Source organism: Peromyscus californicus, unplaced genomic scaffold (genome assembly GCF_007827085.1).
Source record: "Peromyscus californicus insignis strain IS unplaced genomic scaffold, ASM782708v3 Scaffold_5__1_contigs__length_169319896, whole genome shotgun sequence".
In the NCBI taxonomy this organism is placed as follows: domain Eukaryota; kingdom Metazoa; phylum Chordata; class Mammalia; order Rodentia; family Cricetidae; genus Peromyscus; species Peromyscus californicus.
The window spans coordinates 49,101,127-49,129,011 of NW_026294573.1; the positions used below are offsets into that span (position 1 = coordinate 49,101,127).

At 41.1% G+C, this 27,885-nt stretch overlaps 1 protein-coding gene across 4 annotated transcripts in view; it reads right to left on the reverse strand.

The window, feature by feature from the left end:
• Positions 1-4,383: 4,383 nt before the first annotated feature.
• Positions 4,384-27,885, reverse strand: part of Pde4b (phosphodiesterase 4B) — a 540,007-nt gene continuing 516,505 nt past the window's right edge. For 3 of the 4 annotated variants that reach the window (XM_052715738.1, XM_052715739.1, XM_052715740.1), the window contains 9 exons: positions 21,520-21,613; positions 15,814-15,992; positions 14,447-14,545; positions 14,143-14,307; positions 12,123-12,222; positions 10,151-10,305; positions 9,937-10,059; positions 9,092-9,274; positions 4,384-6,674 (listed from right to left, as the gene is read on the reverse strand). In XM_052715738.1, coding sequence (XP_052571698.1) covers positions 6,309-6,674; positions 9,092-9,274; positions 9,937-10,059; positions 10,151-10,305; positions 12,123-12,222; positions 14,143-14,307; positions 14,447-14,545; positions 15,814-15,992; positions 21,520-21,613 — 1,464 coding nt within the window. In that variant the 3' untranslated portion in view covers positions 4,384-6,308. Of the gene's footprint in view, positions 6,675-9,091; positions 9,275-9,936; positions 10,060-10,150; positions 10,306-12,122; positions 12,223-14,142; positions 14,308-14,446; positions 14,546-15,813; positions 15,993-21,519; positions 21,614-22,239; positions 22,812-27,885 lie in introns of those variants that run through there. The other variant, XM_052715741.1, reaches the window with a different exon arrangement.

Genomic DNA, 27,885 nt, shown 5'->3' on the forward strand with positions numbered 1-27,885 from the left:
CTAACAGAAGTTTGCATGCAGCATGACCTCTTGTCTGTTAGTTAGGGTTAGTAGACAGCACCAAGGAGTGGATGGATGTTTTAGAGATGGTATAACTACATTTCAGTAAAGTAGTTGTACTTATTTTTCCTGTTATGCTGTTGGCCAAGTCTATCTAATGATGGTGTACCTGGCTTAATTTACAGTTTACTCAATGCCCTTGCCTACAGAGAACTGCTTAAGAGATCAGTGATGCTCTGGAAGACAGAGGTAACAAGAACTCCACTCCTTGTCTTGTCCTAATCATCACTTTTATTCATAATATAATTCAGTACTTCATTATCAAAGACAAAGCTCACAAATGCTAAGGAGGGCATGGCATCTGAATGATCAGAATCACAACCCCAAATAATTTTTAGGCAAAAATTAATACCAATTGGTAGTATGAAGATATTTTTTCTGTGTATGTTATCTTATTTAGCCATGAGAGTGGGGTATTAATATTAGTTTTACTTGCTACATGCTTGGAATGTGTCAGAAGTTTTGCTTAAACAGCCTGTCATTCTAAATAATCTATAGATTTCATGGATCCTTTTATAGAAAAGAAAACTGAAAACCCACTATGTAAAGACCCTTTTTTCTTCCAAGACAGGGTTTCTCTTTGTAGCTTTGTGCTTATCTTGCTCTGTAGACCAGGCTGGCCTCGAACTTATAAAGATCCACCTGCCTCTGCCTCCCAAGTGCTGGGATTAAAGGCATGCACCACCACTGACCCTTCTTAAGTCCACAAAGGTGGTACCAGAGTGGGAATTCATGCTGAATTTTTGGATGAAATGTAACAGGGAAGTATAAATTTTGCAACAAACTTCAGAGACTCAATTGTAGAAGGATGGAGAAGATTTAGTCCAAGGGAAAAGATGTGGAAAGCTTTGCTTGCCTGTGTGCACCTTGTGAACCATCTAGGGGTGTCACTGAGGTCCCCCAAATGATCACCATCTCAGCTGTGAGACAGTGCCAGAAACAAAGAATGGCAAGAGTCACACTACTCTCCAATGAACAAAGGTCTACTCTTGGTTCTGTAAGTCTGATCCTGTCAGTGTGGGTAAGCCCAGGATAAACTGATCAGAATTGTCAAGGGAAGTCACATGAAAAATGGTTCTGGAAACTACAGCTTGGAAAACATGCTACCTCTCCTTATGGGAACTTGGCATTCATTCATACATACAGTGGCTCAGACATTATTCTATAATTTGATTCTCTTAATAATCACATGACAAAGACATTATTATTATTATTAACTCTGTTAGACTGATGAGGAAACTGAGGCACTGAGGTCCTATAGCATTTCCCAACGACTTGGGGAAACTCTGAAAGTCTTATTTCCAGCTTGAACAGAAAATTAGAATAGGAATCACCTGCTGGAATGGTTATTTTTAATTATCAGCTTGACATGATGTAGAATCACCGGGGGCAATGAGGGATCGTCTAGATCAAGTTGTTCTGTCTCCATCAGATTGGCCTGTGGGTATGTCTGTGAGGAATTGTCTTGATAATGTTAAATGATATTGGAAGACCTAGTCTAAAAGTGGTGGTACCAGTCCCTTGGTTTGGATGCTGGATTGTATGAAAAAGGGGAAAGTGAATGGAATACAAACATGCATGCATTCATTTTCTCTTTGCTCTTGACTGTGGATACAGCTAGCTGTTTCCAGTTCCTGCTGTCTTGATTTCCCCATGGTGATGGACTGTGACCTGAAATGTTGAGCCAATTAAACCCTTTCTCCCCTAAGCTGACTGTGTCAAAGTGTTTCATCATAGCGGTAGAAATTTAACTAGGATACATGCATTATGTGGGTACAGATGGAAAGGAAGAAGCCAGGGAAGGTGCTATAGGACTACAACTTGATTCCATCATAGAAACCTAAAAATGTAAGATATTGAAAAAGAATGATTCTGAATTCTTTATCACTGGTTGCTTTTGATCAGGCAAGGTTTTGGATGTATTCTTTGGTGTTGGAAGAGACAGATATTATCATTTACATACCCCCTCCAATTTCATGAGCCTATCAATATCTGTGAAGGCATCTGTCCTCTTGGAATCAAGAAACACATGTAGAAATGTTATATTAACTGGCATTTGAGTTCATGAACTCTCCCCAAGTTAATCAAAATGTAGTTTTGATTTGTGCTTTTCAAAGTCAGAGGTGATTTTTCAAATGTATTTAAATATGTATCCTTCCATCTTTGGGCATATAATATATCTAGATGAAAAAGTTTTGTTGATCACCCATCACATGTAATCTTCTATCTGATTCTTCCTGTAGCTGTCTATGTTAGTTTAATATGATGAGAAAGTTCACGGTCAGAAATATTAGTACACACATGCCCATGGTTAGGAACAGTCAAGGAAAAGGCCATGAAAATAGGTTTTCAAAAGGATTTTCCTCAGTGTATTGTATTCTTTACCCCCAAGAAACCCAAGGAGATGGATATACTTGAAAAGCTATTTCAATAAAAGCTATTTCTTCTACCATGAAATTGTGAGATTGGTTCAATAAAATCCACTGAGCCCTCCTCTTCCAAGTGTGAAGGGTTGAGTGAGGGAATGTATCTGAAAAAAGGCCATTGTAACTGAAAGAAACTGAGAGGTGGAGTGCCTGGAGTGTACATTCCTCACGTTTGCCTATGATCTAGTCTCTTATAGTTTTCAATATCCAGATTTACTCAACAAACGTGTGGTGCTGGGAATATGAGAACAAAGGAGTAAGCACCCAGTGAGGTTCTTGCCCTCAAAGCTGCCATTGGCTTGGATGTCTAAATTCTGGCCTGGTTTTTCTTGAGACTTCTTGTAGGAAATGAGTGAAACTGTGGAGCCCCAGCTGGGCAGGCAATTAGGTAAGGGGCTGGAGAGATGGCTCTACTGTGAAGAGCATTGGCTGCTCTTCCACGAGGCCTGACATGATGACTCACCACTGTCTGTAACTCCAGTCCCAGAGTACCTGGTGTCTGCCTTCTTCTGTCTCTGTGGGCACCAGGTATGTATCTAGTACACAGACCTATGTGCAGACAAAACACCAATACACCTAACATATAAATAAATGAATTTTAAAATAAGAAATTAAATGAGAAGTCAGTGGGAAAATCAGACTAGGACACAACCAGAATTACTGCTGAAAAATAATCATGCTGAACATACCATGCTAGGGTCACGGAGGGTTCACAGTGAACACTGATGGCTCCACGCCAACATGGCTTGGGGACTGAGGCAATGGCTCCCTGCATTATCCCTGCATTACTATATCACCTGGAGAGAATTAAAAGAGTCTGTTAGGGGTCTCGAGGAGAATAGGGCCCAAATAATATTAAAAATATGTACATTTTCCACGCTAAGGACTCCCTCAGTAGGAAACAGAATAGACCATGTTTATAACTATAGTTATCAATTATAATTTTTATATAACTGTAGTTATCAATTATAATTTTTATATAAACTCTTGTAACCAGTTCACTTTTGTCATTGTATCCACTGGTAATGTTCAATTAGAAATAGGGTGGTGGAGAAGTCCAGGCTAGAAACAACAGGCGCACTTTTGATTTTCTAGAGAAATTTGGTAATTTCCTCTTACTCAGGGAATTGTTCCAGCATATAATCTTTACTGGATCACAGGCCACTTCTCTGTGGCTAAGTTAGTAAGAACCAGCCACTGATTATTTATCACTTCTACACACACACATACACACACACACACACACACACACACACACACACACACACACACACACACACTCACAATGACTTATTTTTAAATAATGAGTTTAAGACTTCATAACATTTAAACACCTCTTTCCAGAACACCACAACCCTATCAGCAAAGACTAGACAGACTACTGGGGAGGCTGTGAACTTCCCCATGTACTCTGAGGGTTATGGTCTAAGGTGACTCTTTTGGAATCACCTCAGATTTATTGTGTGTCCAACAAATCAACAGGTTTCTTTGCATTAAGCTAATGTACTATGATTCTGAGTCACTGTTCCAGCTCACCCAGCCTGACTGAGGATGCCTTTTACTTACCTAACATATTAAACTCTTCAGAATTCTAAGGAGGGTGAAGGAAATGGTTCAAGATGAACAAAGTGTTTTTTTTTGTTTTTTTTTTTTTTTTTTTGTCAGCCTTCACCACCCTCCTCCCTGTACCAAGGAGCTGTGTGAACATCGTCGCCTGAGAAGAGATTGATATATTTGAGCCTTGGGACTTTTTGGACACAGAGAATCTGAAACTTCAGTTGTGATTTGGATGAGCAAAGCAGCTTGCTTTTTTTGTGACATCAAGAAGAGGAAGAAAAAGAAAACCCTACTTTAATGCATTAGAACTGACCACAGAATGAATGGGCCGACAATCTCATCTATTCATGCTTTTGTTTATTCAGCTCATATAAAAGTCTCTTAAGAATGCATTTGAGCACAATATATAATAGTAATAATATTATAACATACATTGTGAGAAACTTTTGAAAACAATATAATGTCTACCTGGAACAACGCAGTGTTACAGACATACGAACCCATTGGTCATGCACATCTGTGCCATTTTCTTTAACTATTGTCACAAGGCCGAACTGAAGCATGACACATATTTTACAGACTGAAACCGACACCAGGAAGAGGCCTAACAAGTGTTATCAGAAGCTTCACATTTGTATAATTTACGACATCAGTTCACATTCTACAATAAAAATTCACATTGTCTCATTGTTTCCTTTCATGATGAATTTGAACATGACTCCCCTGCTTGTGAGCAGTATGGAGGCTAGCTCTTCCAAGTCAGTAGTTTGGGAACACTCAGCATCATCTGTGAGCAAATGTAGTGTTGTTTTTAGAACCAAAGCCACAATTAGAGCAGAGCCCAGTAACAACCCAACTCGTGCAGACAGGGACTTGGAGAGAACATGGGTAAAAACTACATCCCCGTGTTCCTAGCCCCTATCAAACTATACAAAATAAACCTCAGTATAAACCATTTAGTATCTAATATGAGAATCCTGTTTGCAAAACCAGGTCATCAAAGGGTTGGGCAGAATTAGGGACTCAGACAAGGAAAGGGCAGACCCTCGGAACAATGGCCATTCCTGTCCTCATTGCTAATGGGGCTTCACGTCTCTCTTATGCAACGTTTGGATTATATAATACACAATACAAAACATTACAAGAAAAGGTTGCAACTCTTAGGCAGAGTTTTCTACACAAATTTAACACCACCATTGGCAGGCAATGTTAGAGATATAAATTAATAACTTACAAAACATTACAATATGTACATTATGTAATAAATACATGGTTATAAACAGGTCTAGAGAGAAGTGTTAGTGCAGGAAGGCAGTGCAACAACAAAGACGGCAGCATTAGGTTGAGAGCAGTATACTTGAGTGAAGAGAGGCGAGAGGGAAGGGATGGCAGGTGGTGTGCAGCTCCCAGAGGCATGGAGGCTGGGATACAGCAGCACACACAGCCTTGTGGGATGGAGCACTACATAGACTGATGGCAAACACCACAGCTCCCCCCAGCCCAGGCCTCCTAGCTTGTTCAGCTTTCTCCATCAGTTTCAAAAAGCAAAGCAGAGAAATTTCACAGGGGAAAATTGCTCCAAGCAGGCAAACATCTAAGTTGCAGGGACCACTGTGGAGTCAGATTGGACAAAGAGAAGGAAGTAGCATGTGGTTAGATGTGCATCTGTCCTGTCTGTTTGCAAAAGTTAACTGGAGAAAAGCCAAAGATATTGCCCAAGAAAGAAGGGAGACTGTTTTCTTTCTTTTTGTTTTTGTTTTTTCCAGAAAGACTCAGAAAATGTTTGTGTCAGATTTAAACACGTGTCTGTGTAGAAGTTGGTACTAAACTCTAGATAGTCAACAGGCATTTCAAAGACACGAAAACGTTTTACAAAAAAGGCACACAGGTTGGCAGACAACGGGGTGGGTGAGATTTGTAAATGAAGTTGTGAGTGAGTTCGGTCACCTGTTGGGACAGCTCCCCAACACCTAGTGCAGAGCAACCTCTCAGCTTGTTGTCCTCTGTTTTCAAGCCATTTAGCTGTGGTGAAAACTGGCCTCTACTACCACATACAGCTGCGGGTCTTCGCCAAGCTTGCAGGCAAGGCAAGGCAGCACGGGACGGCTATTTGCTTCACGGCCTTGCATTCTGGCTCCAAACTCAAGTAACTGGAAAGGCCAGGTGGCCTTTGTCCTGTGCAGGCCTTGGCCATGGTAGGCTGGCCCTACCACTCAGCTGGCATGCTTGTCAAGGGTGGAATGTTCCTCTCCACACAGAAGGAGATTATGTGTCGACGGGGGACTTGTCTTCTGTCGCAATGTCTATGTCAGTCTCTTCCAGGGAATCCCTGCTCTCTGGATCGATCACACAAAGTGTCTTTGTGCTGCTAAAGTAGTTGTGGCCTTCTCCTTCTTTTTCTGGTCCTTCAGAATCCTCTTCTTCAAGGGTCAGTTCAAACTGAAACTTCTCCATGAGACCCTGGCAGTCTCTGCTCCTCTCATCCAGGGGTGGGGAGGGGCTCTGGGGTATCATGCTCTGGTACCAGTTCCTGTTATCTTCTAGTGTGTCCAGAATGTCTTGAGCATCAGGCTGAACCAGGTCTGCCCAGGTCTCCCACAGCGGATGGACAATGTAGTCAATGAAACCAACCTGGAGGAAAAGAGGACCACACATCTGTTACTGCATGGGCCCTTGAGAACCAAGCACATTGTCTTGGTTTCTAGGTAAAGAAAGAAGACTAACCCAAGGGGACCGATAGATTTTGTTTATTTGAGGGCTTGCTCCATGGTAGGCCCTGTACTATACACAGTATGGGCAAACACCTCTCAACCCTGCAACTTATTGTTGCCCACTGTTTACAAAGGAGGAAACCGAGAATCACAGAGACTAAACATGGTACAGAGGTCATATAACTCATAAGTGGTTGCTCTGGGGTTTAGTCTCCACTTTGTCTGATTCCAAAGCCTGCGTTCATCTTATCATGACATACTGTTTTTCCTTTCATGTCTGCCAGCTAAGTCTGGATGCAACTTGGAATGACTTTGCCACTACTCAGGCTCTGTGAGTCATTTTCTGAAGGAAGCCCCAAATCTGAAGTGTTCTGATTCCACATTCTCTCCCCAATAACTCTAAAATATGCTGTTGCCCTCCACTATTCTGGAACTTTGCTTTGCAGAGGACTATTTAAAATAAAACAACAACAACAACAACAACAATAGTAATAATAAAATACTTGAGAAAACAATTCAAACCCTAAACAAACAAATATCTCCTCTGTGGGTATGGCTGCTATTGTTTAGGATCCATAGAGCACATAGTAATTTCCATCAGTAGAAAGAAGGAAAATAAAAACAATTAAGCAGTTCCTTTTGCCCATGTGCAAGAGCATAAATCCAAGGCTGTGGCTTTGTTGTGCTTTACACAGGAGCTATGCAGGAGCTATGCATCCTGCAGGAGCTAGCTAAGTGGCCTTAAACTGACCTCCCTGTCAGACAAACAGGAAACACTGGGGACTGGGGCAGGTAGAGAGAGAATAGGCACCACTGAATGAGGGAATGGAATTCCCCTGTCATGGTGGGGGTGGGGCTTGGAGAGATGTTGAGTTGGGATCAAGAGGAAGATGAGCTAGGTTCTCTTTGGGACATTATGTTGTTATCTTTTCACTCTACCGGAAACCTTCTTTTATAAATTTAAGTGGCCAGTCATTTAAAATATTCAAATTGTGTATATATAAAAACTTTGCTCATATGTGAGTTTCTGTCCTATCCCACCCTGTGTCTATGTGTGTGTGTACATGGGTATGTGTATGTGTATGTGTGTATGTGTGTGTGGGATATGTGTATGCATGTGTGTGTGTGTGTGTGTGTGTGTGTGTGTGTGTGTGTATGTGTGTGTGTATGGAGTATATGTATGTATGGAGTATATGTGTATGTGTGTATGTGTATGCGTGTGTGTATGGAAGCAATGTGTGTGTGTGTATGTGGGGGGTATGTATGCATGTGTGTGTGTGTGTGTGTGTGTGTGTGTTGCATGCTTTTCAATGGTTCTTCCCTAACTTAATGAGCAAGACTCATAAAGTCAGGGTATCTCTGATCTGCCTTGGTTACAAGAATTTGGCTAGGTGATTCAGATATTACTTTGCTCCCCCACTCCCTTTTCTACCTTATCTCTTTATATATGGTTTAATGGATTTTAGAGGCCATTTTCAAAGTGTTTTCCAGGGACTAGAAACAAACTCCCAACCATGAAAGACTGTGAGTAACATAGCACAGTCAGCCATTTCCTTTCTTTGTTTGTTTTGCTTTTAGTAAGAAATGCTTCAGACTTCCATGGAAGGTCATCGCTAGTTGTTTATTCCTTGGGTTCTGGGATGAGAAAACTCCCCAGATCCTAAGAACTTCTAGTTAGAGGTTTTCTTGTTGGATCAAACGTACAAAATTTAACAGAGCCCACAAACGAAGCAGCAGTGTGGTTGATGACATCATGGTACTTGGGGAGACCTGTCCACATGATGGAGAGGGCAACCGGGTCATCAAGAAGTTCACAAACTGGACCCAAAGGACAGTCGTTTATTTGTTTGTTTTGTCTTTTTTTTCTTTGCCTTACACTGGGAAGACACTTGTGGTTTCATTGCAAAGATGAGGCTTTTTTTTTTTTTAATCATCTTTGGTAATGGTGACACTGTTTGTCTAAGCAGGCTACGGAAGAGAGAGCACAGATGAGGAGTTGAACTCCTGGATGGACAGGAGACTAGGAGAAATCTAGGCAGTGGGATGGAGGGTACAGGTATTCATGTGTCCACTGGCTCTGATAAGGTCATGGACAACTGTAAAATTTGCTTAATTCCTCACCTGTGAGGCCATGCATGGAGAAGACAAATGAATAATTATAATGGGATTAAATGTGCAATTGCCTCTTTATCATTACACACACACACACACACACACACACACACACACACACACACACACACACACTAGCTAAAAGAAAGGAATTAGATAGAACTCTCCAGTAGTATTGGTAGGTAGAGCTTATAAAAACAATGAAAAAAATCTCAGTATAGATACCTGGGATTTTTCCACAGAAGCTGTGTGTTTATCACACATTGGGCTAATCTCCATTCCTCTCTCTCGTTCTTTGTCTCCTTGTTGGAAAAACTCCTCCATGATTCTATCAGTCCATTGCCGATACAATTCCAAGGACTTGGTGGGGTTGCTCAGGTCTGCACAGTGTACCATGTTGCGAAGGACCTGAAATGATCAAGTTTTGGAAAATCCCATAAAACTAAGCATAAATACCACCAGAACATCTTATCCCTCTCATCCCAGTACACTTTGTACCAAGAACATTTTAGTTGAATATAATTACAGTCCACCCATCAAAAGAGCAATATTCCAATGGTGCTGGCCAGGGTTGGTTATTTACCATTAGAGCCCCCAAAAGGAGCATGTATTTTCCTAGACTGATAGTTTTTGAGTTTAAAAACTGGAAGGGGTATTAAAAGTCAAATTCTGCTAACATTTCTTTCCTCAGTTTGGAAAGAATGCAAAGAATGGCCCAAAGTAATTACTTCTAGATTTTCCATGTGCGGAAAAAGACCAGCTGATGACAATTTGTTTAGCCAAAACAGGCCTAACAAACTCCTAGTTGGTAGGGTTTATATTCAAATGTGAGCTTTGGAGACCAATAGTCACATATGTTCTATAGCAAATAGACATTGCAACTCAATTTTAGAACTAAGCAATTCAATGAGTACAGTATTGTTTTCTTTATAAATGAAAAGTTAAACTCTTTAAAAATATGCCAAAGGTATAGTAGCATCCTAGGTCATGCAACTAACCAAATTTCTGTTTTATTTTTCTAAATACTGCTTGCTTTTATTTGGTTTCACTTTGTGTTAAACATCAGATACCTGTATTCGGTCAGTATAGTTGTCCAGAAGGAGAACACCCGAACTGGTCACCTTTTTGGTTTCTACCATCGTTTTGAGGTCTGCCAGCAGGCTCATATGCTTAGACATATCGGTTGCTAACACCTTGGGTAAAGACAGAATTAAAACTCTTCATCAAGTCAGTCGATGAGAGAAAACGGCAAATGTAAGTGATGAATGCAGGCTAGCATCTTACCATGTCAATCACCATTTTCCTGAGTGTCTGGCGTTGCTTCTTGCTAAGATTCTGGAAGATGTCACAATGTTCCTCTTGTAGCAGTTTGAATCCCACAGCAAGGTGGTGGTTTTCCAACACAGATTCATCATTATACATCAAAGCAAGTTCTGAATCTAATAAAAGAAAAATGATGAAAATAAAAAATGCAATAAAACTGTATAACCCAAACACTGGTGTTACTTCAATGTGAAATTAGATATATCTCTTTTTACATTATTTCAAGAGCTATCATCCATAGGTCATTACATACTAAGGAAGCAGAGCAAAAAGTGATTCTTGGAGATATTACTACATGAGTTTGCTCTTTTATTAAAATTCAGTCTTAAAGCACCTTCTCTCTCTCACACACATGAGATGAAGAATTTGACATCAGATAAACTGTATTTTCATTTCAGTTGACAATTTCCTTTAAGTATCATGGTTTTTGTGTTTTGAAAAGAAATGAGATGAAAATGCTGTGAAGCATTATATAATGTATTAAGATTTTCAAACTATACTCAATTTCATATATGTTCTCATCCTCTGACAATAGTGAGTTCTGATTTTCAAAAAAGATAATGTGTTGCTATAAAATCTTATTTTACCCTAATAATGTAGCTTTTGGATGTTTCTATAAATATGACAACTAAGTATGAATACTCTTCTCAAGGATGTTGATATTGAATTTTCTGTTCCTGAGTTTCTGTTTTCTGAGTTTCTATACCAGAAACTGCAATGCCTAGGTACCCAAACTACAACTTCCACTGTGCTCTTTATATATTTTGTCCGACACAATTTTGTACCCAGGAATATGGTCATCAAACTCATTAAGTTTTATCTCTAACCAAGAATAACAGACAATTAATGCAGTACATTCCTAGTGTACATGAGTGGTCTCTCTCTCATAGATCATCACTTTCTCTGAAGTCAGCTAAGCCCCCTTGTTCTGCTAACACTGTAGTCAAGGGCATAGATTTACTAACATGCTTTATATGTCCCAGTACTATAGATAACTATATTTCCCTTGAGAAACAAATTATCAGCATGCTAAATTTACTAAACTAACCCATGCAAAGAAGCAGGTACTCAAAGTTTATGATGTTGATTTTTTCAGTAGAAGAATAAAATGTTAAAAATGAAAAAGAAAATGTGCCCCAAGCTTGGGATACTCAGATATTTTGAACATAAAGACAAAGATAAACAAAGAAGGCCTCTTCTAGCAGGAAGCTCATAGAGCACTTTTATAAAACTGCCAGCATGAGATGTCAATCATGACCAAAATGGGATAACAGTATTATCAAAAGCAAATGTACTTGGGCTTTCAGCACATAGACATGGGACATTAACTGAGACAATGAATTAATGTTCAATAGCATGAGAATCAAATGGGTTGAGCACGATAAAGCCCTGGGGATAGCTACAGATCCTAAGGCTGGTCAAACTAGGTCCTTCCCTTGGCTGCACACCAGTCTTTAGTCAAAACAGTAGAGATGGAAGAGAATGTGTGGACATTTTAATGACCCTTCCTCATGAATTGTAGAGACCTACTCCAGTGTTCCTTAGGGAGTATTACTTCTATAACATGAAGGTTACCACATTCAGGCCCAGCATCTCTGCCTGTCTTCTGGGGTAGAGGGACATACATGGCTTACTAGGTTGTGTATGTTAACCTCAAAAGAGACTGAGTTATTCTTTCTTTCCATATTGTATTTTTCCAAACTTTTGAGTTGTTTTTAATGATTTGCCATGACCCTCTCCAAGTTCTCCATGCACCTCCAACCCTGTGTTGACAAGCTAGACATAGTATCCAGGAAAGGCCTGAGCAATTTCCATGGGATGGAAGGATTACCTCATTATTGCCCTTGTTATTACCCATAATGAAAACATTAGGAGGAAAAAAGTGCAGTGAATCACAGAATGATCTGGAATGACTTTGCAGTGGTAAACTCACTTGTGTTGATGAGAAACTGATTGGAGACTCCGGGATGGTCCACATCATGGATGGCAGCTGCAAAAATGGCAGCCAGGATCTCCAGGTCTGTGAAGACAGCCTGTGGGTTCAAAAGAGCCCATTAACTCCACGTCCAATGTACCTGTCTCACTCTTCAGTTTCATCTGCTTCAAGTACCACATTTAGCTCTTGTTGGGAGAGGCACTGCTGATGTATATAGTAGCTCAGGATGTTGATTTAATTAAACATAAGACTCTGTTTATTGTCATAAAGCTTCTGATATGAGAAGGATGATGCCCAGAGCTCGTTCCATATCCATCCCATATAGGCTGAGGTTTGGTAAGTTATTAACATAATTTTGATGTGTGTGTATGTCAGTAGTTGGTGTCTTGGATTTATGGCAGTAAGGTGCTTGTGTAACCATGGCTCTGGGAAGGTGGCAGATAACAACTTTCATAAATAACTAAGTAACCAGAGGTAGAAGAAGCTAAACTCCAGTTTTGGGAGACAAGTGATAAAATATTTGCCAAAGTTTATTTTATAGTGAGGTCACAATGTGTCATGTATGCAATAATTCATCCACATACCCACTACATGGTTACTACAGGCAGGAGTTGAAAACATTTCTAAGAAATAAAGCCCAGTGTCATACCACTTCACTCCTTCACACGGTCACGAGGGCCTCTCTGTCCTCCTTCTCCCCCATGTGCAGTGATTTGAACCTAGTTCTTGTTAGGCACACAATGCTGCTGGTTCGTAAGCCTCTCTGAAGTCATAACTCCTCAGTTCACTCAGATGCTAACCCCCTTTCTACCTCTTCTCCAAAGACCAATCCTTCTGCACAACCAAGCATTCCGCACTCCCTTTTCTAAGTCTGTAACACTCATAGCCAATTTATAGCCAAACAATAGTTATCTATAACTAGGTGAATAGTGCCACCCTACTTCATGAGTGTAAAAGCAATACATTTTTTTCCCTTTAGGGGGATTAAACACCCTTAGCTCCATCTCACTTTAGCAAGTTGTCTTAGATTTCTTAGGTCATATGGAAGTCAACAAAGAGTTTATTCTTTCTCTAACTCCCAAACTGAGTCTGCCAAGATGGCTGGCTAAGGCTTGGCCAGTCCTTTCCTGCAGTAGGCAGTCCAGTTTGGAAGTACCTGGCTTCTCACTGTTGCCATCTGGCCAGAGGTAGCATGATTGGGCATATTACTAATTACAGTAGCCCATGTGAAGGCATGATCTACAAGGGAAAGAGTTATAATCATCTCCACAGAGGTTGTGGAGAGCAGTTTCTCTTGGCTTTTATTTATTAATCCATCTGCTCTTGATTCTCACTTACTAGTTTGAACTCCTAGGAAAATGAGTCTCTCGATGTTTATACCTAACAGAGACTACACAGAACAGTTCATATTACATATACATTTTATCTTCCTCGGGGCCTGGGATGAATAGCTATTGGACAATTCAGATGAGTACAGACATGTATATGTACTGTATGACAGACACTAAAGAAGGTGCCTTGAGATGCACTGGATCCCTTACTGAGAATATGATGAAAATAAATCATGGATTCAATTCTTTGTTTGATAATTCAATAATCTTCAGTAGGCAGAAATGGAAAAAAGAACATTATGCTGATACTGGAAAACAAGGAAAGTAGATGTATAACCTATTTTTAACAACCATCCCTAATTGGTGAATGCCACAGCTACCAAAGAAGCTGTTCCAGTACTCAGGGTTACTCAATTGCATCATTTTTTTTTTGTAAATGTATTGTACATCTATGGTACTTTTTTTTTTTTTTTTTTTTTTTGGTTTTTCGAGACAGGGTTTCTCTGTGTAGCTTTGCGCCTTTCCTGGAACTCACTTGGTAGTCCAGGCTGGCCTCGAACTCACAGAGATCCGCCTGGCTCTGCCTCCCGAGTGCTGGGATTAAAGGCGTGCGCCACCACCGCCCGGCCTATGGTACTTTTAAAAACAGGATGGATAGGTATACAAAACATATTGTAACTACTCACGTCCAACGCTGGCGTAGAAAGGAGAACGTGGGTTGACTGGGCCACATCAGCAGCATGCAGGCTGTTGTGATATGCCACATCAGAATGGTAATGGTCTTCTAACGTCATCATGTAGGTTACAAAGGTGTCGGATGAGATTTTGAAGGTCTTTAGAAGGTCTCTTTCCTGTGTAGTAAAATGGGTTAGGGCATGAATAAGTGGATGTCCGAAAATGGGGAGAAAATTGTCACAAAAAAAACCCCTGAGATATAAAATATAAAGAGCTGAGCTCCTGGATAACCAGCATTTGCTCTAGCTTCCTCACCTGGAATATGGCATACATGATGCATGTGAGGGGCCGATTATGTGAGTACCCAGCCACGTTGAAAATGTTAAGGCCCCATTTGTTCAGGTCTTCCAGCTCCTGCAATTAAAATTAGAGGAACTTAAGAATAATAGTTTTATTTTTTTAATGCTTTAAAATATTTTAAAAGATTTTATTTGGATAAAATTGACTGCTGAGTCTTTCATGCATCTGTTTAGAGTGTCTGATTGCATAAGAATCTGAGAGTGGTAGGTTGGGTATTTTCTATGTGGTAACTGCAGGTTTCTGCACATTCTTTTGTAAAGAAACACCCAAGTGTGTTCGTATTTATAAATTAGTTGCTGACCTATACTTGCCAAACACCAGTCTTCAACTGATGCTGCTTTCTAGGGCAGCTCAAATGAGCCCAGGCTGCTGGTCCTGGTCCTCTGTCTCTCCGCTTGCTACTTGATGGCCTGTCAGCAACAGCTACATAACTGTGTCCCCGAAATTCCTTCACCCTTTGCTTATTATCCCTGAAGTCAGGTCAGGGAGACTCAGCTTCCAGAGTGTGTAGAACTCAACCCTGACTTAGCATTAACTGCCTGGTATGGGTTATATCTTAGGATGAATGAGCCACACACAGACCTGGAAGGAACATCATTCAGACCTTTGCTGTGAGATTATTCCTAAAATTACCTACTTGGGGGAGTAGTTTACTTCATTTTTAATAACTTCCCTGGAGTATTAGACCAATGTTTAATCAATTTTTCTCTAATGGCAGTTTTCAGAAGGCCTCACGGAAGAAGTTTTGCTCAAAGGAAGCTTACTTCATCCTTTGACTAGGCTGCAAGGACCTTAGCAGCATCTGTGCAGCCTCCTATGGAAGGAATGAACATTTTTTGTCCCTTCCTCCACTGCTGGGTTTGGGCATAGGGGTCAACACTGTCACTGGCTCCTCAGGTTACTGTTAGCCCTGCCAATCATGGCAAACATTCCCACTGGTGCCTGACACACTTTCTTCCATTGTCCCCTGGAATAATGTAGCCCAACCTGTCCTGGGACTTTCTGTATCTCCCATGACAGGATGCTGTATCCACAAGGAACTCGGCATTAATGAGCCTATACTCAGGACAAAGGCACAGTCTTTTGGTATGGAATGACTTCAGTTCAGTGCTCCAGCAATGGACAAAAGGGATATATCGGTTTCCTCATCATAAAATTCAACCACAAAATGTATGTGATCCCTCTTTTCTAACTGGTAGATGGGGTATGCATGAGTGTGTGTGTGTGTGTGTGTGTGTGTGTGTGTGTGTGTGTGTGTGTGTGTGTGTGTTTATGTGTACGGAGTGGAGAGCTGCATCTACACATGGCTAGCTCATGCACACCTTGGCTAGATGATCTTCGTTTTCCGTGTTGACTCCGAAGCGTGAGATGCTTGTGTTGTTCAGGCTTGAGCTGTGCATCAGTTTCTTCACGCCGCTTATCTGGGTCATGAGCTGCTGCTTCTTCTTCTTCTCCCTGTCCTTTTGGGTGGGGGATGGGATCTCCACATCATTCTGCTTATCTGCAACAGAACAGTGAACATGCTTTTGAGCACACACGTGCCAGTGAGCGTATAAAAATATTTAGAACAACTTGAACCATGTATTTTGGGGTTTAAATTTCTCTGGACCTCTAGATGGTCCTGAGAAGCAGGTGAGAGTTATATGAGTTGTTGTTTCACATTTCTGCAGAAGTAAACTAAGGTCCAGAGGAGCAAGGAACTTATCTCAGAAGTGGCAGAGATAAGACAGACCCAAGTCAGTTTTTCTGTTTTCAGTGTTACCCAGAATCACACCTTTATTTTCAAAATGGAGCATCAATACTTATATACATATTTTTCATTTAAGTGAGTAATGTATTTTTATATATAAAAATGATCATCACTTGGGAGGCAGAGGCAGGTAGATCTCTGTGAGTTCGAGGCCAGCCTGCTCTACAAAGCAAGTACCAGGACAGCCAGAGCTGTTACACAGAGAAAACCTATCTCAAAGAAACCAAAAACCAAATAAATAAGTAAATATAAAATGTTCATTAGTGGATATAATGGAATGGGCCTGTAATCCCAGCACAGAGGACATAGAGATAGGGGGACAAGGGTTCAAAGAGCTATATAATGAATTTGAGGCTAGCCTAGGCTACATGAGATTCTATCTTAAAACAAATGACAACAAAACATTCATTGTAAAAGACAGGCCCAGTTTAACAAAAGCAAACTATGTTCTGCTCGTTTTATCATATTTCTATTCTTTTTTCTATGTAAAAATTCATATGGCTTCAACCAGGCTCAGTTTAAATAAGGTTATATATGTTAGAAAAATAAACGGTTTTGTAACATTCAGATAATTACTTTAAAGCTTTGGTTCATTACCATTTGAGGTTTGGGAAAAGATTATAATTTGATTTCTTCATGTTTTGTGTCTATTAATTCTGCTTATAAATAATAAGACCTCTCATCCATAATAGGCACTTTAGTTCATAATATGTTTATGTTTATTAACTATTGATAATAATCTCAGTTAGTTTTCTTTTAAATTTTCAAGGTCATGGTAGAGCTAGTATTAGTAAAAACAAATGTCTATCTACATGTAGACTCTTTCCTGTATATTGCTATTAACTATCAACTACTGTATTTCCCATTGTAGGGAGATGAATCCTGGGTGCTTATGAAGATGTATCACCTCTGTCCTGCTACAGGAATGCCTGTGGGTGCATAAAGGGAATGATTGGTTCCATTGCTGGCCCACTTCTACCTTGAACTAAATGGAACCTATGGCTGAAATAGTTAACTCGGCTTTCAGAAGTACCCACATCTATCTTTGCTTGTCACAGTGAAAATCAGTACGGCAACAACATCCCCGTTTAAAAATGGCATGCTTCCATATGGCATGCTGGGACGTAGATGATTTGCTTTTAAACTCATGCAGATGATGGCATCCTCATGTGTCCTCCTCGAGGACATCTGTCTACTTACAGACCCTGGAGACACTCCATCAAAGCAAAGCAAGATGGGGCCAGCTTCATGCACAGCTTACCACCCACCCAGCTGTTGGGGGAGCCTAGCATTTTCCATCCCCAGCCTCCCTGAAAGGCCTCTAGGTGCTCACAAGCCTGTAACTTTTGATTAGAAAAGGAATTTTGGTCATTTCTATTAGTTTAGAGGTTTCCAAACTATTTAGTATCAAATAGCACTGAAGAAATTTGAAAAATTTACAAATTTATAGACCCCACCCAGCTCTACTAAACCAATATTCAAAAAAAAAAATTCCCTTGCTGTCTCAATGATCAGAACTAGATTTGGGAACAAATAAAAATCCCACACTCATTTCTCAGATGAAGTCAGCAACTTGTCCAAACTCAAAGGACAACTCAGTTAACAGATATTTATTCTGTAATTACTTTGTCCACAGTGGTTTAATAGCCCAGAGCCCAGGCCTGGGGGTGCCTGTTAAAAATCCTTTGCCTGCCACACAGTGTCTGGTGTGGAAACTATATGTTATTTTAATTTTGAAATTCCCTTTCTCTCTGTCACTTCATTGCTAAGAACTACCACTTTTTGCTAAAATGAAAGGTCACAATATCCCTCGCTTTCCCCAACTACCATTTTTCACATTTGGTGAAAAAGGGTTTTATAGATTTGCCCCGGTGCCTCTGCAGAGTCCAGCGCCTCTGGTGGGACCAGCAGCTTTCCTGATGTTGGTTAATTAAAGGTTCCCTGCACCCATGAGTAACGGGGCAGAACAACTGCTGTGTCTGGAACACGGCAATAAAGAAGAGCATTATTCACAGGGGTACCAGCGACATTCCTGGGTGTTCCCCTACGCAAGCATTGGAACAAGTGACAGGCTTCCCTCCTCGGAATTTCCTCTGGCGAGCATTGAGCCAACATGCTGTGGAAACAACCTGAAGCACAGACTCAAAAATGGCAAGAAACAGAATACGATGGGGGCACTGATGGCTGCCGCACAGCCAGCATGCCAACAAGAAGCAAAAAACAAACAGGAAAACTGGGCTTATCATTTAACACTGTTAGTGGCACAATTTGGAGTATTTTCTTTGCTAGAGCCCAGAATCCTGTGGTCATGAAAATTCTGAAATTCTTTTCCTCAAACCATGAACATTCTAGCTTTCGAGAAAATGTTCTTTACCTGTAAACATATTAACTAGTTTTTAATATAATGCTTAAAAAATCTTGTTTTATATGAATGGTCTCCACCTATACCCTATTCACTTCTCCTGAGGTTAGATATTCTAAATTCCACTTTTCCCAGCAACACGAAAGCCCATTATCATATAACAGTACTAAGTACCAAGATTGGTCCAGGGCTTGCTGCCTGGCTTTCTGCATCCCACCTGAGCATTGTCTTTTCAGCTGATAAAACTCGACAAGTTCCACAGATGCCAGGGTTAGGAGATTCCTTCCTTTCTGCACAGCAGGTTTTAATATCCTCTGACTCTTGTTAGGATATTGTTTTTAAGTTTAACTTAAATGGAGATGGTCATCTCATTTTGTTCTTCGATGTACGCCATGTTCAGAACAAAGCTTTTTATATAACTAGAAATTGTTAATCCCTTATTTTTATTTCCAGCCACCCTGATTTCTAAAGAAAAAAAAATACAAAATAGTATCCACATCACACCCTTAAATGGGACTCTGTTCCTTATGCTCTTCGGAGTTTCTATTAGGATGGTATCTGGTATTCACTTCTAAAAGCCTGCAGAGTAAGTTCTGCCTCAGAAAAACATTAGCCCAGTGACTTTGGTTAGATTCTTTCATTCTTCTTAACTTCAATTCTGTTTCCTGTACAATGAGGAAATTGTATCAGGAGGGTCTTAAAGCCCACTGCAGGTATGACAGTTTATTGGGAGGCCTTATGGGCCTCCAATGACATTCCCTTCCCCGTAAGACAGAGCTAAGAGTCCCATTCCCTGCATTTGTGGTTCAGAAGCAAACTTTGATTTTCTGTACAAATTCCAAGTCTGGGCCTCATTACAGAGGGTCAAGAATGTCTCAGAGAAGCTGCTGAGCAACTCAGCCTGTGGCAGGCTCACAGAATGCCACAGTTGGACGACATGAAGGATTGCATTTCTCCTGGGGTTCCCATATTTCAGATGAAGCAGCTGGTGCCTCTTGTGTTTGTATCTTTTTACTGTGTTTTTCTAAGAATCTTCTCATTTGCCATGTACACATTCAAGTGCATCTATACACATATATACACACACTACCCTTCTAATACTAAGAATGGGATTTGAATAACTCTTCTCAAAATTTTTCTCTGGATAATTTAGTTTTTAGAACAATGAGAAGCTAAGTTTTCCTGAAAGAGTGTGCCTAGCTACCAAATAGAGTATTCACAGAAGAATAGATATTTGTCTAGTCCTAGGATGGAAAGTATTGAAACTAAAAACTTATCAACTCTCCTTCTTGATAGCCAGTGCTAATTAAAAAAAAAATACTGAGACAGTAAGATATTTTTCTGATCCTTAGAAAGTAGTCATTAGAGAGACACTGGGAAGACTACTTCCATCCTGACCTGACCAAGGGCTCAGAGATTCCACGCAGCTTTAACCGGGACACTGAGAGAAGCTTTAACCCTCAGAGGCCCAGGGATTAGAAAATGCAACCTATATGGAAATAAAAACACTGATTTCACTCTTCTCTCTTGCTGTCAACACCTGTCAAGTGTCCTGAAAACAGTCCCCAGCTTATGAAAAATAATTGAACGTTTCATGAACCAAGATATGTTTCTGAGACACTGAGGGCATGATGCCTGTGTTCAGAGATAAAGGAGGAAGCCTGGGGAAGGAAAGGACTAGGGGTCATGCCTTCTCTTTGCTTAGATCCCAGCCACCTCTGGAAGACTGGGTACGTGTAAAAATTCCTCTCCTTTGTTCTCTGTCAAAGGTTGTTGCAACTGCAGCTGGGGACAGCAGGTGCTGGAGGACACCCACACATGGTGGGGAAGGCCTCTGCCTGCTAATCTGCAGGTTGCAGATCTGCAGTTTGACCATGGGCTGCACAGTAATGCTGTACCGATGAGAAATCTGACTGACACGCTGTCAGAGTTGAACTGCATTCCACTGAGAGAAATGGGACTACCTTTGAAACAGAGCTGCAGGCAGACTGTGTTCCATAAGGCAACAAGGCAAAGGTTCATTTAATAAGAGGCTGTGCCAAAAAGGAAGCTGGGATGCTCAGCTGCAAAACCGGGTCATTTCCTTGGAAAAATGGCTGCATAAGCAAGGATATTTCAGAACCAGCCGAATCAGAATCTAGAGGCTTCCCATGCATTTTTGAGGTACACACGCCCCCGATTCTGCAGACCTCATTAAAGTAAAATAGGCAGGAGAGGTTCATGATACTAAAGTTACCTTGAAGCCTGAGATCAGAAATTCCTAAGAGTCAAACGAGACCCGGGGAATAATTGAAGACCACCCCTGGAAACCTATGACCAGTGTTACGTGTTAAGTACCATCCAAATGTCAGAGAACAGTCAAGGATCAGAATGAGAAGACAATGGTGCTGCTTAGAGAGGACAGGGCCTCTTAGACAGGAAACCTCCCGACACACACACACAGCATCCATTCTTAAGAAATAACCTAGCAAAGCAACAGTCAAATTATTTCCAGAACACCCTTCCCTGGCCTCAGTAGAGGTAGCACATCCCCCTAAAGCTTTTTGTCTCAAAGCCTTGTTAACTGGAAGAATTGAAAAAAAGAATTACAGTTTTAGAGATGCTGATATAACAGTTGTTGGGGTTAGGCACTGGACCTGCAGCTGCTCTGGAGGTCCCTGTAGGGAGGGGTGTGGTAACATGCAGCCATGTAAATGCAGTCAACCCATAATAGCCTGCTCTCTTCAACAGGTATTATCATTTCAAAAACATTACCTTCCTGCGCTTACTGTTTGCCTTTAGAGATTGGCTTTAGTTCGTATCTCGAATGGATTTGTTTTCTGTGCTTAGCCTCACTCCAAATTCACAGGGATACCCTTGATAGGTTGTTGGAATTCACCCTGGAGAAGGTCATTGGGCTTCCCTCTAGTGTCTTACCTAAGAATGTGTTTGAAATGTATTCAGACACCTGGTTCCCTGATCTGCTCATCTCTGAGAGGTGTGTCAGCTCCCGGTTCAGCATCCTTTTGAACTGTGTATAAAGAGAAGAAAAGGCATTAAGTGTCTAGGAAAGAGCAAATGATCACTGCATTTCCAACTTCACTTTCTAGGAACCGAGAGACTGTACAGACCATTTCATTAGATTAACGAAAGCTATGCTACAAATCATAATGTCCTCTCAATTTGAAATTCATCCCAATGTCACTGTAGAAAAATAAAAGATGTTCTTAAATTGTCTTAATATTATTGATTTCTTTTGAAGTTGCAAGCTCAGGAAAAGGAATTTTAATAAAGATCAAAATAATTTCACTTGAAAATATTGCTACTTTTTAAAATTGGGAATATTCCCCCCAAATATAATTTGAGATAACATATTCAGTGAGAACAGATTAAGTGAAAAGTTTAAGGGAAAATGAAAGGGAGTGGGGGAAGCATTCTTTTAGAACACAGTTGAGAAAAAAAAAAACAGGATTGAAACACATTACAGTACATTAAAATACGATGCAATAAAACATGTCCTTATTTCATAGGAAGCCCCAGTGGATTAAATGTATATACAAATTCCATCATTGCTGATACCTTCTACTCCACAGAAAACAGACGGATGTAAAGCATCAGATTCTACCACAGACACATAACACAATCAAATCGACCCACCTTGATATAACCCCAAGATACAGATAACAAATAGTTTGCCTCAGGCATTTTGGAGGCTCTTCTTGCCACAATCCACAAATCCCTTTGAAAGAAGTCAGTTCTAGGAGAGCAATCCCCAGAGGATCAGAAAAACCCCGCAGATCCAGGGGTTAAAGAATCAAAACTTAGAAATGACAAAGCCTTGCAAATGCGCGGTATTTCCTCATCCACGGCAAGCCAGCCCATCTTCATTCAAACTCCATTCTTGCAAGAAGCCTATGCGCTGCTTGCTTATTTCCAGGCAGCCGAGGGGAATGAAACCAGAAATTGTACTGTACGAAGGAGCCAGAGCCGGTCCAAACGCAGTCAGCGGACCGGCTTGAAGCACTGTCAGTTATGAACAGTCCTGGTGCCCGGAGGGCTTTCCAACCTAGGTTAGTCCAACTCTGCCAGGGAGCAGGGAATCTCTTTCCCCTGGGAACTGTCTGCCTGGGAAACAGCCATCTTTTAAAAAGGAGAAGATTAAAATGGAGGAAGCCCCATGAATATTTAAGTAAATCCGAGGTCCTACCCTCCCCCGTTCCAGCTAGGTGTTCTTCAACCCTCTCTTCCTCTGCAGACAGCCCTCTGCAGAAGCAGCCTGACACAGCGCTCCGCTATTGTAATTGCTTCCAAGTGATGGTGCATTTGATTAATTGACGCTGGGCTTTTTTTTTTTTAATTGGAAAAGGTTGGAACTGTAGCTGTTTTCTGATTTGGCTTCCAGTATACAAGAATTTCTTTTTAACCTGCTTTTGGAACATTACTTGCCCACCAGCTGGGATGCTGATGCATTTAGCCTCTTTTCACAGTGGAATGAATGAGGATGGAATGAATTTATTTGACTCAAAAAGTATTTCCTCCAAAAATGTGCAATTTTCTGCACTCAAGTCAGTTCATTAATATGCTTATTAGATCATATTCAGCAAATGGATTAAATTCATTTAATCTTTCCTTTCCACGTAGGATTCCCAAGTACATTAGGAAATAGGAGCTACCATTTGCTGAATGAACAGTGAATTATTTGGACCTATGCTTATTTGATATTTTAGGGCCGTTACATCTTAGAATTCATGTTAGAAACGTTTCATAGTTAAATTATTTTAGTTTCATTTTAGCAACGCAGGATAGGTTGAAGACGTCCTTCTTTTCCTGGCTCCCCTGCCAGCCTCTTCCTGTCAGCATTACAGTACAGGCAGTGGGATGCCCTGTCCAAGCAGGCTTCACTTCTCCCCCTCCCCTCCCCCTCCGCTCCCCATCCCCAGCCTTCCGGGGAGTTCCTGTCTTCCACGTTGAAGGATCAGCCAAGCACCATGGCAACAGCCTGAACTTGTAATTGGCTCTCTTTCCTGTGAGGCATTCCCCTTCCAAATGAGCATCCTGTATCTGACAATAGCTTCTCTTCAGGCATCTCAGACTCGGGTCAAACCACTGGTTCTCTCAGAGAGCTGCCTTTTGAGGTGAGGCCAGACCCAATCAGAGGCACGGCCTGTTGGCTCACTCTACCACACACTGTCCTCGGAGACACAACCTCTCTCTTTCTGGGTAACCTTGCTTGCGTATGTGTGTGTTTTCGTAAGTAATCAGACATCTCTGAGTCAATCACTTCTGCTTGTAGACTTTACATGTTGAACTTCAGTGTAATTTTGAACCCCAGGTGAATTGTATAAATTACGAGTTTTTTTTTTTAAAGACGTAACTCTGTCACAATGGCCTCTCACCTTCAAGCCACAAAACCAGAACTTACTGAAAACTAAGAGGTTAGAAAAGAAAGGTTTATAAGTGCTGATGGGTCGGCTGGCCTTTAGCAAAGAAACAAATGTTACTGAAACTATAGTAAAACCATCTTACATAAAAAGCTTAGAGACAGATGATTTCTTCTATAGCTTTTTTCCCCCCTGGACAAGATTTAGCCAACTATAACAGCCAAGCAATTATCCTCATTTTGGTTCCTTTGGTATCTCTGAAATATTTGCAAACATTTTGGAGTCGACGAGGCCTGTGCTACTTCAATAAAGCCGTTCTGTCAGGTTTTCAACAGCCAGCCATTGGTGGAATACCTGAAATGGTCAGGCCAAGTCGGGGGGAGGGGCAAGCGGACGGACAAACAGAAAGTCCTTTTATGGTTTTAATCAACCTTCATTCCCGTAGAGTAGCCAGGTCTATTAGGACGAATTGGCTAGTCCTCAGGTAGCAGTCTAAAGAGGGTGGGGAGGGCTCTTTGGTGGTGTGGTTGGCTACTCTGCTCAGGAGACGATCACATACAGCAAGACACCTCTCCCTACCCTCTTTCCCCCTCTAACTTCCTTTTATCATAAGATCCTGTTGGGATACATGGTCCATCAGTCTGTGTGGTAGAGGGTGGTGGTTTGCAGCCATGGGGCTGAGTAAACTACATACCTTCTGTGTCTTTTCAGAGGGGTCAGTGTACTGATGAAAGTAAACAGAGGAATACCATCTCCCTTTTTTCCATGCCTAAATGGATTCTCCTACGATCTTTTTACTTAGGGCAGGGCAATGCATACCAAAAGCAAAGTTTTCCTAAGTCATCCTAAAGTAGCCATAAAATACATATGGTAAAGTATACAAATGGAGGTCATCCAGGGTCAGAAACCAATCTAGACCTTTTAAATGTTGCTTAGCAACCACCACTGGTTTTCCTCAGCAAGGGAGGGCCTACCACACTGACTAAGGCAATCATTGCTTTCATCAAAAAATACTTATGAAGGGCCCACTTGTTTGGGGCTCTGAAAGACTATGAAAGGCAGATGTGGCCTTCTAGAAAGGCTAAGTCATAAGGGTAGGGCTGGCCCTAGTGGCTGGACAAGCCAAGGACTGGAACTGATATGTTGAGGTGACAGCTGATGGGACAGTTGGGGAGTTCATGGTAGGTAGGCTTTCAATGTCTGAATTCCTTATGGGAGTTGCTTCTGGCAAGCTATGGGTATCCATGACACAGCAATCGAACCTCGACTTTGATTCTCAGTCTTTATGACTGGCCTTGTGATGCCACTTCATCTCTCTTCTGTGAAATGAGAATGACACATAAGCCTCACAACCCACCTTTCCGCCCTAACCTCTCAAGATTGTGTGAAAGATTCTAGAGCAGCCTCCCACCGCTTGGGCACAGTATTTTCTAGCAACTAGCTCCTCTCAGAAAAATGAAACTCTTTCTATACTGCTGAGGTACACAGGGTAAAAATGGAGATGCTTCTGTTTATAAGAATAAACCACGACTAAGGACAGAGGGATGTGTCATCAGAGCTCAGAACTCCCTGGACAGTTACTTCCCTGTCAACTTACCCAGTTAGCTGCTTTAATATGAAGGTAAAATGGATCCTGAATGAAACCATGGCCCAAGGACTTGCAGGGTTGAAAGGGAATGAATTTATTTACTTCACCAGATGCAGTAGAGAATTTACAAACTGGAGGGTGCTGTTTCAAAGACAAATGAGTTCTCATGTCTCCTGTACACAGGTCCTATTTTTCTTTAATAATCTGTCCTCACAAGAAAGCCCTGTTAGAGTCTACCTAGAAATAATGTCCCCGAGGGAAATGGCCAAATTCCCTTTTCAACACAGACAAACAAAGTTTGTGAATGAACCCTTAGAACACAAACTTCCCACACCTCCCTGAAGCTGTGTCTGTCCAACACTAGATCTACAAACACTGCTAAGAAATTAGTTACGTTTTGAAAAGAGAAGGGCTATTATTTTCTATAAATGACTTAATACTATTTTCCTAGAATATTCTTTCTCTGTAAATATCATCTGTGATTTTTAATGGCCTGCCTTTGATTTAATTTTTATGTTCCCATTAATACAAATGATAAGTAAGTCTGTTGTTTCCTTTGCACGAAATCAAACACAGACCCCTTTTAATGGTGAGAAGCTTCTTAGGAAATGTTTGAAATTAAATTTTGTCATATCACTTCAGTTTTCCTTCAGCTTCTGAGCCACTGTCCTCTAAAGTGATGAAAACACATCTTCATTTTCTATTCCCTCTCGAAAAACAAGCTTAAAATTTGTGCAAAGATCAGCAGGCACTGTTCTGAGATCTTAGTGACTTCACATAGAAGGGACTATGTTTTTCAGAAAAAAAAAGCCAGAAGGCAGATGGTAGAAGAAGCTAACATTGAGTATGAGTATGTGAAACAGCTGCTTTTAAACTAATCTGGATTTGGTAGTGGTAATTCTACATGATTAAAAATATTATTAAAATAATTGGTTAAATATCTACCCTATCAAAGACTAGAAAAAGTCGGTGCTTTTTCTCAATGATAACCTGGTGAAGTCAGTAAGAGAACATTTTCAGGACGGGAAAAAGGTGCCAAACAGAGGAAGGCGGACCCAGTCATTGCTCCTGTGGGTGGCCATCTACGTCGGAGCCCAGCTGTGAGACAGGCGCCTTATTGTGCGGCATCTTCCTGTTTTCGCAGTTCGAAACAACTGCCGAAGTCATTAAAGTCACAATGACTTTTTTAGGGACTAACTTTTGACTCATATTTTACACTCTTGTTAGTCATAATTTTATAAGGATTCCCGAGTATCAGGGAAGTGGAGGGGCTGAAAATGCCTCCTCGTGAGATCACAGAATGCTCACAGTGGCAGGGAGATGAGGTGGTGACGCCATTAGTGAGAGATGACTGCAAACCATATGTAATCTCGGGTAAAATGCACTGACTTCAAAGTCTCTGTTTCCTCAGTCGAGTGAGAGGGTTGATAGCTAAAGTCCCTAATTTTTTTTTTTTAAATCTGACTTAAAAATAAAACAGAAAAGAAAATCTGGAGCAAGGGTATGGTGTAGTACTTTAAACCCCTTTATGTGAAATTCATAATTTCCACTGTTCTTAACAGCTCAGGTTATCTTGTGCTGTGCTTCCTCCCTCCTGTCTTTCCACCATTCCTTTGAAATTCCATGCCCTGCTTCTTTAATGACAATGCTCATCTTATTTGGAAGGCAAGTAAAATAGCACTGAGTGCATCAGTAACTGAATGGAAGAAGGAGTTACACTCGTGGTCATGTCCCTTTGGCTGGAGTAGCTGAGCCAGAGAGCACAGTTCCAGGGTGGGTCATGCCTGCCAACAAGTTCTACTGTGAGCAAACTCTGGACAGGGGGCGCAGGGTTAGGTAATGTTCACCGCTCAACGGGCCACATCAGAGAGACTCTGCGGTGAATTGAGAGGGGAGTGATTTCTCTTCCCAGCTCCCCAAGGATGTAGTGATACAAGACAGGGAAGAATCTGAGGAAAAGTGGGCATGAATCCTGTCATTACAATTTTACAAGAAAATGCTGGCATTTCTGATGAACAAAGCCAGTTCTCTTCACCAGCTAGAAGATGAGTGCTTGCTCAAGGGACATATGAGAGGCCAGGGCGGGATAACACATCAATGCTTTCATACAGAGAACTGGACAAAGAGAAGCGGTGGGTCAGCAGACAGTTGTTTCACAAGCTGACACTAGGTTCTCCTGCTCTTGACGTGTTTCTCCCTACTTATTCTCTGAACTACCCACTTATTTTTCTTTTCACAATTTCTGAAATGTTTTTAAGAGAAAACATGACACACATTGTCTGAATGCTGAAAATGCTTCCTAACCCTGTAGTAATTCCCTTAAGAATCTTTTCA